At 54.3% G+C, this 14154-nt stretch overlaps 1 protein-coding gene across 4 annotated transcripts in view; it reads right to left on the reverse strand.

The window, feature by feature from the left end:
* Positions 1 to 491: 491 nt before the first annotated feature.
* Crmp1 (collapsin response mediator protein 1) overlaps positions 492 to 14154 on the reverse strand; it is a 55528-nt gene continuing 41865 nt past the window's right edge. For all 4 annotated transcript variants that reach the window (XM_003464345.5, XM_063230181.1, XM_013146547.3 and 1 more), the window contains exons 8-14: positions 13606 to 13726; positions 12759 to 12915; positions 11957 to 12098; positions 11547 to 11717; positions 3496 to 3675; positions 1937 to 2102; positions 492 to 1501 (exon numbers count right to left, since the gene is read on the reverse strand). In XM_003464345.5, coding sequence (XP_003464393.1) covers positions 1410 to 1501; positions 1937 to 2102; positions 3496 to 3675; positions 11547 to 11717; positions 11957 to 12098; positions 12759 to 12915; positions 13606 to 13726 — 1029 coding nt within the window. In that variant the 3' untranslated portion in view covers positions 492 to 1409. The remainder of the gene's footprint in view (positions 1502 to 1936; positions 2103 to 3495; positions 3676 to 11546; positions 11718 to 11956; positions 12099 to 12758; positions 12916 to 13605; positions 13727 to 14154) is intronic.

Consider the following 14154-nt stretch of genomic DNA (forward strand, 5'->3'; position numbering starts at 1 on the left):
AGCACTGAACCCACTCCAAGTGAAAAGCCCCCAGCATGGCAGTGAAGCCTGAAATCCCAGCACTCTGGGAGGCTGAGTTTGGGGGTCTGAGCCCAGCCAGCCTAGACAACTTAGCAAGCCCGGGTCAAAATTAAAAAATAAAATGAGGGCTGAGGATGTAGCTCCGTGTGCAGTGCCTGGGTTTTAAATTTTGAGTCACCTGTAGGGAAAGGGTCCCCTTGAAACCATAGTGCTAAGTAAAAATGAGACAGAGGTTTCTCTTATGTGAGAGACCTGAAGTATAAATCTCACAACCAGACGACAGACAGGTGAGAAGGCAGAGACCAGCCTTGCAGAGATGGGAGATACAGAGATGGTGGCAGACAGCTGGGGGGACCCAGAAGCACAAGGCCCTGTGCCAGCTCCCCAGGAAGGACGCATTGCTGCGTCTGTAACCCCGAGCCCTGCAAAGGTTCGCTATAAAGAATGACAGGCAAGGGAAGACCATCAGCTCAGCGCGCAGTTGGTTTTATTTTTTTCCCACAAGCTTTGAATTCAGAAATGAGTCACAACAAGTGGTTATTAAGTAAAAATGGGGTGATTACAAAGGAAAACTGTACAAAAACGTTAAAAATCTGACTGCCCTATTCACCTCCTCAGAGGGGACAGGACAGGGCACCCTGGGGCGGCTGTCACCCCACCGTCCTCGGCCTGAATGGAAGTGGCAGTCCCTTGTGAACCTGGCCCAGCCAGAAGCCCAGCGCTGGCTGGAAGGACACACAGAGCAGAAAGACACCGCGGCAAGTTGGGGCGTCACGGACATGGGAGTCCGACACAGGACGGGGCAGTGTTTCTTTGAGACCAGGCGGGAGGTGTCCCCTGCCATTCTGAGAAGTCACAGATCTCCGTGGGACGGGCGGGGAGGGTTCGCTCTGGGGCAGATCGGGGTGGGGGCATTCGGTAAACAGCTTCGTTTCTGAGTCTGGGCATCGGCCCTGAGGTCTCCGCGTGGTGTCCACGACAGCCCTTGATGGCCGCGGCCGCACTCACAGACGGGCATACACAGCTTAGAACATGCATCAAACTATATCCTAGGTCACTACGGGTGCAAGGGAACCGCCACTCACAGGGTCGTGGAGCCACTGACGTCACAGTGGGGGACAGAACAAGACGAGGCTAAAACCTGCGGCTCACGAGGGAGGGGAGCGGGAGCCGCGCTCCGAGGCCCACGGGAACGCGCGTACACGCCACGGCCAGGAGTTTCCAAGCAAACACGCCACATGAGAACCACTGCTCCTAAACCAAAAGAGAAAGGACATCATTCAGTTCCCCCATCGGTACCAACTAAAACTGTGGGCTTCAAGGACAAGGACAGGAAGAGAGATGGCTGTGTCTCAGACTCCTTTGCGCTGTCCCTCTGCTCCTCCGGGTCAACCGAGGCTGGTGATGTTGGAGCGGCCACCCGGGGGCGCCACGATGCGGTGGCCGGTGCGCCGCGGGTTGTTGTCGTCTATCTGGGCACCTGAGGGAGACAGAGGAACAGAGGCCACAGCTGGGTGTGATGCGGGGGACCTCGCTGGCCCTGGCCCTTTCCCTGCCCTGTCGCCGGGGTCACTGCCCCGCGCACCCCGGGTCACCCAACAATGCTAAATCTGTCAGCAAACCCTGGGCGCCCCTGGGTGCAGGCTCTGAGCTGCACACATACGGGGTTTCCTGCAGGCACGTGGGCCAAGCACCACATCCTGGTAATATGACGGAATCCTATGGAGGCCTCAGCTTCCTCCCCCTCAAAAAATAATAGGACCGTCCAGTGCACACGCAGGGCCGGAGTCAGGGTGAGACGCACTGGGGGGTAGCACGCGCGCTCTGTAAACCACGAGCTGCGGGCGGAGGACAGCCATGCGCCCCATGCGCGCCGGGACTCCGCGTGGCCCCGGGGACCCGCCGCAGCTCCCACCTGACAGGCTGAAGTTGGACTGGTGCAGGTTCCGGATGGGCGGCGGCTGGTGCTTGGAAGGCGAGGACTTGGCAGAAGGCGCGGGGGTTGCATATTTGGGTGTGGCCGGCACCTCGTACACAGGACCATCGTACATGCCCCGGGAGACCCCATGCAGCCCCGCGACCTGCAGAGGACGCAGGAGGAAGGGGAGGCTGAGAGGTGGTGCATGTGCACATGTGCTTTCTGTACACGCAGCCGGTGGGCGCGGAGAAACACACGCACACAGACACACCCAATGCGCCCTCACACACAGCTGCACACACCCACACATGCAACCCACATCTCACGCACTCCTACTCTGCACCCCACACCTCTCATTCATACCACACTTGTGATAAATGCACACACATCGGTACACTCCTAAGTACATGCACATATTATACATACATGGACACACAGTGTTCCACGCAAGAGGACCCCAAATCCACCTACAAGAAGAGGTCACTCTCCCTCACCCCTCGGGGCATCCTCCTCCCCAGACACCCCGGCGCCCTAGGATGGGGCATAGTTTGATGCACAGATGATTCCAGAAAGGGGAGGGAGTGGGGAGGACGATGGAGGGCGAGTGGGCAGGGCCCATGCACAGCGACTGCGTGGAGCCCAATCCTTGCATGGAGACCGGTCTGCAGGGGTGCGACTGGTGCCACTGCAAGCGGGCACCCCATGCGTGGCCAGCTACCTTGGACAGAGCCATAGGGCGGCGTCTGTGCCCAGCCTCTGAGAACACTGTCTGGGGCCTGTTCAGAGCCCACCAAGGGCCAGTGACAGCAGGGGACCGTGACCCTGCCCTGACTGCCCCTCTCCCCTCGGCAGCAGGCAGGCCCGCAGGCTCAGTTCCCCCCACTTCTGGGCCAACAGCCCCAGGCAGCACCCCAGCTCTGGGCAGCCAGAGCCAGGCGCTGTGGAGGCTCTGCCCCACTGGCCTGGCCTCTGCTCTGCCGCCATCCTGCTCCTGCATGCAGAGGACCCGGCTAAGGACCTGTCCTTCTGAAGCCACTGTCTGCCGACTGCGTCCTGAGTCCCCATCGTCGCCACCCTTCCCACCTTGGCCTGACTCGCTCTTCCCTCCTGACGCACAGCACGTGGGTGATGTGGTATTTCTGGGCCGGGCCACCCCTGGTGGGTGACACAGAGGGGCACAACAGCCATCCATGGGGCTGGGGCCGGGGTGCAGTGCCTGCCCCTTCCTGTCTACACTGGGAAGAGCACAGATGCACACAGGGATCCCCCAACATGTGAACAAAACACATGCACACAGCTGGCCTTTCTGACATATCACAGGGCTGGCCCCAGTGGGCAGCTGGTCGCCATGGTGATGGGAGGACTCCCCACCTCAGAGCTGCTGCAGAGGGGTCAGAGCCTTCTCATTGCCCCCACAGGGACCTCCTGAGAGCAGGGCTGGGATGGAGCCCGCTGGACAGATATAGAAAGGGGATACACATGACCGTGACACTTGTCACCACTGCACAGGACAGACCCTGAACACAGGACAAGGCTCTGAGCCACCAGCCACATACCTTGTTGCGGATTTTGACGCGCTGGTAGAGGTGCTCGGGGAAGGGCTTCCGTGGGATGAAGCGGCCCATGCCCTTGTTCACACTGATGTTGCCATCCTCGAAGACAATCTTGCCCTGGCTGATGACCACCAGCGGGGAGCCGTGGCACTCCATGCCCTCGAAGATGTTGTACTCCACCGCCTGCATCCAAGCACGAGAAAGCGTCACTCACCATGACTCCCAAAGCTTTTTCTCTGCAGGAACTGTGTCATTCACACATGCCATCTGGCAAAACCAGCGTTTCCCAAGGTGATTATCCCTCTCCTAAAGCACCTTCTTCAGGGCTGCATAGTATTTCTAACTGCTCTGCCCCAACTGAACACTTAGATTGCTGGTGGCTTTACAGGATCAAATATTGTTCTGGGGCACCAAGAATGCAAATGGTGCTCCCCAGGGACAAGCAGCATGGCAGCTCTGACTACACAGGCAAACAGACCAGGCTTTGCTCTTAGGACTTCCAAGTTCTGTGCCCTGCTTCCCTTCAAAGTTGTCTTCTTTTGTCTTTTGGAATCAGGGTCTCACTGTGTGGTTCAGGCTGGCCTTGGGCTCACTTTGTAGCCCAGGCTGGTCTCAGACTCACAACAATCCTCCTGCCCCAGCCTCCCAAGTGCCAGGATTACAGAAGTGCATCACCATGCCCAGCTAAAATTGTCATTTTTAAAAGGGATACTTGCTTCTTGTTTCTGTACTTACTTTTTGATCCCCTTTGGTTCTTTTTATGACAGAACAGGGGCGAAGCCTGTCCATCTGAGCCATGTGCTCTAACACGACTGGTTGTTAGTTCTGTTTCCTTCCTCTTAACCCCCTGCTGAAAGGAGCCCCGATCTGCTTGCAGTCGGTCTACTTCCCGGCTCTCCGCTCCCGTGGCCGTACCACACAGCTTGGTTTACCGTGGCTCTGTAACACGTCCTACTGACTCGGGTGACTAACACTCCCCCTTTACCACTCTCCTCCTTGTTCAGAAATCCTTTGATTATTCCCCCATTTGCTATCGAGAACTCTCTTTCTAGTTAAAAAACAGCGATGTGCTGGCTCTCAGATGACTTCGAATGTCCAGATGAAATGAGAAAGCAGTGTTCACTGCAGTAACCTTTTTAGCGTTGAAGGCCTTGCATTTATGTAAGTTTTGGTTTTTATCAGTTAGAAACAGGGGCTTGGTTCCATTGCGTCCCCGAAGGTGGTCTCTAATTGCAAAGAAGTGCCTTTGGCTCCCTGTACTCATTTACAATCAGCCAAGAGATTCTCTTACGGTTTCTGATGACTCTTCGGTGCGAACACTGGATTTTCAGGCAACACCCACCTCTGTAGACAGCTGCTGACACTGCACCCCACGCCGCCATGGCAGCGGCCCCAGGAAGCAGGCTCAGGGGCGTCTGCATCCTGAGACTTCGCTAAGCAGGTCCCCCCGAGCCCTGAGTGGTCCTGTCGAGCAGCACTGTGTAACGCTGGGTTGGTGCTGAGTGGGCCGCACCTGCCAGAGGAAGTCACGTGCCCACCAACAAAGGTGACTCGTGGCTTCCCATGCTCCCACCCCTCCTGCGGCTCAGAGCAGACCCACAGCTCCGGTTCCAAGAGGGCACTGACCTGCATCTCTAAACTGGGGGCTCTCGGGAGGCTGGGACCTTTATAGCACTCATAAACAAACACTCCATTTCACAACTGCATGGATTTTACAGCTTAATGACTTCCTCCTTTAAAGGTAGTACCTGACCAAACTCTCTCACCTGCTCCACCCACAAGCCCGCAGCCTAGTTCTCTCCCATGGGCGATCACCACGAGGGATTCTTTTCTGTCCTTTAAAGTCACCTGCCTGGCAGTGGTTGCATAAACAGAAAGCAGAACATCCCAGCCAGGCAGTGGAGAATGGTTCCACCAGGCAGGAATGAAGCGCCAGTCCCCGATGCAGCCTGGGTGGCAGGCTAAACCATGACATTAGAGGGAAGCGGCCAGTCATAAAAGGTCACACAGGGTAAGAGACAGGCGGGGAAACACCCAGGAACAGCAAATCCGCAGATCCCCACAGTGGAACAACTCAGAAGATGCAAAAATGCTCCAAGCACAGGCAGCCCCTGACCTTCAACACAAAGCCCTGCTGGCAGACAGACAGCCTCTCTGCATGGCGAAGACAAGAATCAGAGAGCCATGTCTCCCGTCACACACTAAACCAAACTCCAAGTGGACCGAAGCTCTAAATATCACAAGAGAAACACTGGACCTGCTGGAAGACAGAACCGTAGAACTCGTGAAGATGTAGGAGTAGGCAAAGATCTTATGAACAAAACCCAGACCATGAGGGAAATACTACAAAGAATCAACAAACTGGATCTCACCTTAGTTTTCTTTTTCTTCAAAAGAAAAATCAGCAAAATAAAGAAACAACCCACAGAGTGGGGAAAAAAATGCCAGCTGTTCCTTAGACAAAGAAGTAATATCTAGTGTACACAGAGAATTTAACAAAGTCAGATCCCCAAATTTAAAGACCCAATTAAAAAATGGGCATCTGAGATGAATGAAAAAGTACAAATGGCAAATAAATATATGGAAAAATGCTCAACATCACTGGTCATTCCAGCGATGCTAATTTTAAAAAAGCTGAGATTCTGTCTCATTCCAGAAAGAATAGCTATTATCAAGAAATCGGTAACAAATGCTGGCAGGGCTGTGGGGAAAAAGGAATCCTTCAGTACTCGTGGGAGTGTAGACTGGTGCAACCACCATGGAAATCTTGTGGAGATTCCTCAAAACACTAAAACTAGAGGTACCCTCTGACCCAGCTAGTTCCCTTCTTGGTATCTTCCCAAAAGAATTAAAATCACACCACAGTGACACATGCGTAACCATGCTTATAGTCACACAGTTGGTCATAGCCAAGTCTTGGAAATAGCCCAAATGCCCATCAACGATGAATGAATCAAACTGCGGGTTTTTTAAACTGTGGGGTGAACTACTAACCCATAAAGAAGGGTAAACTAGAGACACTCATAGGTAATGGATGCCCTCAGAGACCAAGCTCTTACGGGAAATAAATGGGGCACACGTGTGTGAAAACCATGTTGTTTCTCTGGTGTGAGAAACTGAAAGTGTAAATAAGAACCAGAATGTGTGCCAGAGGTTATGAAATGGGAAGAACATTCACCTGGGAAAGGAAAGGAGGGGGAGGGGAAGGAAGGGAAGGAAAAGAAGAGAAGAGGGAGAATTAGAAACAGAGCTTTCGTAAATGAAGAGGCCAAGAGGAAGTGAGGAGAGGCCAGGAGAAAGGGGGAGAGGAGCTGAGCTAAGTCACGTATAGGCGTGATGAGAGGGATCGCTATCGTTATCTAAAACAGAGGGGGAGGGAGGGACAGAGCCTGCACAAACTATCAAAACAGTTAAGAGTCAAGAGTTGCGGCATTTATACTTATATGACAAGATTATAAAATAAACATGCAATTACCATAAAAGTCAAGGTTTCTTTACCACATTCTATTTGGCCAGGATGGTGGTGGCTGCAAGAATGTTCACCTTATAAAAGTTAACTCGGCTGTAAAAATACAAGGTCTTTCCCAAAAGAAGGAAGGAAGGAAGGAAGGAAGGAAGGAAGGAAGGAAGGAAGGAAGAAAGGAAAGAAAGAAAGAAAGAAAGAAAGAAAGAAAGAAAGAAAGACAGACAGACAGAGGCCATCGGGGGCTGGGAGGAGGGATGGACTGACGGCTGGGGTGCAGATTTCTTAGGGGGCAGGGAAAACCTGTTGGAATTAGTGACTGTACAACCTTTAGAATACACCAAGACCACCACAGCTTCAACAACTGAACCAACGGTATGTGAATTATACCTCAGTTTTAAAAGTTAAAAACCAGCTTATGATAAAACACGTTTGTATTCCTGTGATGTGGCGCTCTGAAGCCATTAGGTTTTCCACTAAGCTACAAAAGAAGCTGTGACCTTGTCACACCAGAGTTTAATGCCAATCACTGTTCAGTGGCTACAAAGAGATTTTTTAACTCAAATCCCATGGCTGATTTAAAAAAGTACAGTGGGTATTTAAGCTGACAACATTATTACCATAAAAGACATCTTGCCATGAAGCTCTCTCAAAATCCTGCCCCTCACTACCAACACACTTATCCTTCTCGCCATCCTCTGAAGCAGTTCTGAAGTCCTCTTTCTCGAGGATGTGATCAAAAAGATAGTAAATGTTGCCCGCCCACCCCACTCCCCGTGCCATCCAACAGAAAGGCAGGCTCGTAGAAACAACGCTGTGTCCTGGTCCAGCTTATTCACCGGACCTGACACCTGACTTCCAGCTCTTTCCCAGAGTCAACATGACCACGAAAGGGAAATATTTTAAAACCATTCAGGACATCAAGGTAGCCATGGTAGCACCATGAAAGACACTGAGGAAGGAGGACTCCAGAGCTGCTGCAGAAAGTGGAGAGGACCATGGGACGGTGTGTCCAGAGCAGAGGGAGGTATTTTGAAGGGGATTTATGGCACTAAGTGCTTTACTGCAGTAGAATATTTAACATTTAAACATGCTCTGTATTTCTTGATTCACCTCTGGCTCAGCATTCTCCCTCCATTTCTAGAAAGCATTATTCTCTGGCAGTGTGTAAGTGACCCTGCCTGGGGCAAAGAACGAGACAGACAGAATCCTCTGGCTCCTGCATTGCCCTCTTCAGTGTGGAAGGAATTCAGACCTGGCCTGGCACAGAGCAGGAGGGGCCACATCCCCAGGACGACCTGACTGGAAGACAATGACTTCCCAGGTGGCACCCACAGGTGTGGAACAGAGCTAGGGGTCAAGGCATCATGTGACCTTGTTTGCAAACAACATCCCTACAGACGTGACTCGTAAGGAGAGGCCACCTTAGGGCAGGCCCTGGATCTAATGAAGGCAGTTCTTATAAGTGGATGACAAGGCACAAGGAGAGCCCTGTGGGGACAGAGACAGATGCTGCAGTGACACATCCTCAAGCCCAGGAACGTGGAGGGCTGTGGTGACACCAAAAGCCAAGGAAAGCATGGGGCCTGGGCCCCCCAGAACCTGGGAGGGACCACAGCCCGGCCACCTCCTTGAGACTGGATCCCATCCTCAGAGCCGTGACAGAGGACACTGCTGCTGTTCAAGCTGTTCAGTTTGTGCCACTTCCTTACAGCAGCCTCAGGGGACCAACACACTCCTCCTCTCTGGGTCCACTTTGCTATTTATTAATGACCACACAGCTGGATTAAAGTAAGGCTTCAGTGAGAGGTGGGGATGCACTGCGATGACTCGCACTCAGGGAGTGCTGAGCAGTGAGCTTCTGCCACACAGCACTGGATTACAGTGACATACGGATCTGCAGAGAGTCGGCCTGCGGCCCGACCTCAGCCCTGTGTGCTGGCTCTCCTGCTTCCCTTGGGTCCTCGCCTGTGCCCTGGGAAGCTGACAGGGACCGGTGGACTCTGCTCTAGACTGGGGCTAAGATCCTGTCTCCCAGAGATGTAGGATGCAGAAAGCCGGAGGTGTCACCAGGGAGCCTCTGCATTCAAATGGGCCTGGCCACGGACCATGCGGCTGCCAAGAGCCCTACACAGCCCCATGAAAAGTTTCTTGGCACCAAGTGGGGACTCGGGTCATGCTTATGAGCCACAAATGGTTCCCCATGAGGATCCCTGTTCCTGAGGTCCTGGCCCCACCCACACAGTTGCACCCCTCCCCACCAGGAGGGCACTGAGACCCCGCGCTGTGAGCATGTCCTGCTTCCGGCCTGGGCTCTTGAACAGACTCGGGGAAGCAGAGACTAGACAGTGGCCTTTGGTCCCGGAGAGGAGGAACTGCAGGGAGCTCTGGATGGACTCGAAGGTGCCTTACGCCATCTCTGCGTTCTCTATGGGCTCGCTGGATGCGCAGAAACCAAGGGCAAGTGAGACTCAAAGCAGAGGTCACCCTGTCACAGGCCTGGGTGCCCGCGGACTACAGAGCAGTGCATCCGCTGTGGTTTCCGACCCGGGCTCACAGCTGACACAGCTGAGGGCTGCTAGGATGTGGTGGGAAGGGGCGGTCCAGGGGCGTGGTCTGTGGGAAGAGGCGGTCCCAGGGCGTGGCCTGGAAGGGTTCATCCCCTGCTGGCCCCTCCCTTCTCGCACTGCTTCCTATCACCATGCTGTGAGCAGCTCCCCTCCACCAGGCCCCTCTGTCCTGTGTCCAGTGAACTATGGGCCAAAACGGGAGCCAAACTGCACCTGTCCTTCCTCAAGGTGTGGGAGTGGGGTACTGTGTCTCAGTGATAGGAAAGTGACAAGACAGCACCCCTGGGCTGTGCCCTGGCTTAGCGCACTTACACCCTTTCCTGCTGGCTGCAGGCAGTCACACTAGCAAGGGGTATTTCTGATGACCAGACCGGAGGCTTGCAGCTTGAAGGAGCTGTGAGAAAGAGTCCTGGGCCCAACACTTCCCTGCTCTGAGCCAGTGGCTTATGCAGTAGGAGCCTCGAGGTGAGAACGCACAGGCGAGGATGCGCATAAAATCCCAGCAACAATCACTCCACACACAGAGAGCCTCCAGGCAACCAGAACTAGAAATTCATCCCAGCCAGCTACTGCCCTTGTTGGAATCTTCTCGAAAGCGTTAAAGACATCGTATTACAGTGACCTGTACACACCCGTGATCTCAGCAGCGCTGCTTATACCGGCTTCATCTTAGAAGTGGCCTGCATGTCCACCCACAGACAGACGGGCAAGGAAAGCACAGTATTTACACACAGTGGGGTACTGTGGCCCACAGAAGGATGGACTGGGGGGGTCTGTGGGAAAATGGACACACGTCGAGACCATAATGTTAAATAATCCGACACGAGCTTACATACTGCAAAGCTCCTCGTATGTGAGAAATCCAAAGTACAAATAAAAGAGTGAAATAAAGCAAACAGGGAGGTGGACCTTTCGCAAATGGTAAAGGCATCAAGACCCAGAGGGAGGGGTGAGAGGAGATGGAGGAGGCAAAGAAGAATTAACCTTTCAGTGTCTACTGGCACGTGCTTGGGACACCCACAGCAGCGGAACACAATGACATGTTCTCTCCAAACACATTCTTGGTCTTTGAGTGCTCCTAGCTAACATGTAAGAATGCCATGCACAACTTTTAAAAATTTCAATCTTGGGCACAAGTGGGCTGAGCTGTGCGATATGCAGGCCCCCACTGCCCACAAGGTGTTACAGCTGAGTGAACTGGAAATGTTCTAGGCAGTCCCAGATAGGGCTGGGCCCTGGGAGGAGCCAGTGCAGACGCCCAGACACTTGGCGACCGTGGGGGAGACAGACACCTCTGCTGAGGGCCAGATCTCAGGACAAAAGGCAAAACAAGTATCCCTAAGTGTAAGCGTCAGGGATTGATGTCCTACATGGGTATGGATCACCTTGAGGAAGCCAGGAGTCACCATCCAACCCCCTATAGGAAGAGTCCCTGCTGTTTAAGCATGACTGCTGGCTACTTGACTCACTGCCCATTTGTCCCTGGTTTAACAAATTTGACCTGAGCAATTAATCAATCTTATTGCTTAACAACAGCTCTGTCCCACCTTAAGCCCACCTTGTGAGTTCCCAGTTCTCCCTACCTTGGACACATCTCACCTTGAGGTTTTACTCTATGAAAGTCCTTAGAAAAGACAGAGTCCTTGGCAACCCACTCAGGACCCCTTCTGTCTCTCTCAGACAGAAGCTTTCTTTCTCTCAATAAAGTCTGCTCTTAACCTCCATTGTTCCTAAAATTCATTCTTCGATTTTAGAGAACAGGAACTCGTACTGGACACCTGGTAGGTCGGGGGTTTAATTCCCCTAGAGGAAAGGGATAAGCTGACCACCTACTGCAAACGAGCCTAACAAACAAAGACCCCAGGAGTGGGGTGGCAATGCCCTCCAGGCCTCCCCAGCTGCCAGGCTGGATAGCAGACCAGGGAAGTCTCTCAGCAACTCAGATCCAGAAGCTTCTCAGAGGCCTGCCGAGGAGCCCCACGCCGTCCACCCTGGCAGGGCCGGGCCACGCCCGCACTCACCGACTTGTGGCTCTTGGCCGTGATGGTCTTCACCTTGTCAGGGTCCCAGATGACGACGTCGGCATCGGAGCCCACAGCAATCCGCCCTTTCCTCGGGTACAGGTTGAAGATCTTGGCCGCGTTGGTGCTGGTCACCGCCACGAACTGGTTCTCGTCCATCTTGCCCGTGGCCTGGAGGCGAGAAGCACCCATGAGGCCAGCACCCCGAGTGTGACAGCACACGCGAACCTCCAGACTGAGGTCGGAACCCCAGAGCAAGTGGGATCCACTGCAGCAGCGTTCTCCAGGCTCAGGGCGCCCCGACCCGCAACGCACAGGTGCATACTGGGGCGCACCCTGCACCGCAGCAGTTGCACCTGGAGGCTCAAACCAACCCATCTCACCCTGCTCGCCACAGCCATGTCCCTTACCACGGCCTTATCCCACACCACTGTCATCCGCTCCTCAATGCCGTTGACGCCCTCAGGGATCAGGGTAAAGTTGTCCTTGCCCACCGCCTTCTGGGCAGTGCTGTAGGGACAGTGGCCGCTGCCCGTCACCTGCAGGTCCCCACTGGCAGCAGAAGACACAGTTAGGTTCAGCCCGAGCTCACCCTGAAGGTCAAAGCCTGGTCTCAGGTATCAGAGCAGGATGTGCAACCCCAAGTCCCAGGAGGTAACAGGGCTTGTAAGGGAGAAAGACGAGATCCCCACTTGTGAGGACAAAGCCAGGGATGGTGTCACTATTGAGAGCAAGTGCTAGGGATGGGGAGAAGATGGACAGGGCAGGAAGCCTGGGTCAGCTGTTCCAGACAAGGTCAACAATGCCTGGATGCTCGGTGACCTCACAGCACAGATGGGCAGGGCAGAAGTAGCTATGGTCCTCCTGCGCACTCAGCCCACAGCAGCTCAACGGCCCGCCCTTGAATACTAAACGACAGGGCTGTTTGTTTTGTTTTACAGCACTGGGCACTAAGCCCAGGGCCTCTGCACTGAGCTGCATATGTCCCGTTCCCTTTTTCTTTCTTATGTTGAGACAGAGTGTCAAATTACTGAATTGTCCAGGCTGAGCTTGAACTTGGGATCTCCTGCCTCAGCCTTCCTGCACAGAGTGCAAACCTGGCAGCCCCAGGCCTCCTCCCCACGTGTCTAACTCAGCCCAGAGGCCCAGCTTTCCACGCTGTACCCCCACAGGCCCCGGCCCCTCCCCCACCCGCAACCCCAGGGCTCTCACCAGGCCAGCAGCGAGGTCAAGTAGTCAGGTGTGGTGGGATCCGGGCTCAGGGGAGGGGAGGTCACAAACGCTGCCGCCTTGGCCCAGTTCTTGCTCCAGTAGTGGGTGCCATCTGTGCCCAGGCTGGCAGCAATGGGCTCGCCAAACACGAGGGGCCCTGTGGGGGGCAGACACAAACAAGCAGATCACACACAGGGTGACAAGGAAACGTCACAGGCACAGGAGAAGCCTAGAGGCCGAGCAGCCAGCTGTCCCTCAGGGGCAGTACCAGGCCAGGATGAAGCACCCTGGGGTGGGCCAGGAGGAAGCAGGATCAAAGGCCCCCAGGCTGGCCCAGCTCACCACAGAGGGGCTTCAGAGCTGGCAAAGCTCTGCACGCACAGGGTCTCAGCTGACCCCACCAGGCCAGAGACCATTATCCCAGCCACATGGGGAAAGCCGAGCCTCCAAACAGCCCAAGGCCACATGGCTGGCCCACGGACACACCAAGAATCAAACTTAACCTGCCTGCGCGCTGTGCTGTACTTCCTTCAGAGCGCCCCTGAGAGTGCACTGCCCACCTTGTATGAGGACAATCACACTTCACCATCAAACGTGATCGCTTCCTCTCCACCTCTGTTCCCCAGCTCTGCTTTCTGGCTGCCGTGAACTGAACACCTTGGGTCCCTTGTGCCCTTCTGTCATGGTGCCCTACCTTGGAGCAGCTGACCATGAACTGAGTCTCTGAAACCACAAGCCAAATAAATCTCCCCTCTGTAAGCTGTGGCTGCCGGTACTGTGCCTGAGAAACAGGACAGCTGACTGCCCCGGAGCCCTGCTACCCTGGGAGACCAGGACCGGTGTGTACCCTTCTTCCTGGCCAGCGTGATGATGTCCGCCGCACTCTTGCTCATGACCTTGGTGATGTACACAGGGCAGTTGATCCGACCAGCGATGGTGATGGCCCGGAACACAGCCTCAGCCTCCAGCTGGGAACACACCAGGTACAGCAGTCACAGAAGGTTAGGGGGACAGGCACCACCCACCCCAAATTCCCAGGACTTTCTCTCAGTCAGGATCTTTAAACATGCCTTAAATAAATGCAGTCAGAAAGGAAATCAACCACACCAAAGAGGGATATGTTGTAAATTGAAAAAAAGAAAGTAGCCAAAGTGACTTTGCTCCAGGGGCTGGGGGACAGTATTCCATGATCTTGGGCTTATTGGACTCTCCTCCTTCAATGCCCAGGGGAGAGGCTTAGGTAGAACACAGTGCAGAGGCCCAGAAATGGTCTTGATAACGGGCTGTGTTCAGAGGACCAGGCGACAAAAGGACCACTTAGATTCAGTCTGCTGCGCTCTGCTGTGCAGAACTGAGCCCTGCACACAGGACCTTCGCCCTGAGCTATATCCCCAGC

The sequence above is a fragment of the Cavia porcellus genome, unplaced genomic scaffold (assembly GCF_034190915.1).
Source record: "Cavia porcellus strain 051 isolate PalLab524CR breed Dunkin Hartley unplaced genomic scaffold, mCavPor4.1 scaffold_18, whole genome shotgun sequence".
NCBI lineage: Eukaryota > Metazoa > Chordata > Mammalia > Rodentia > Caviidae > Cavia > Cavia porcellus.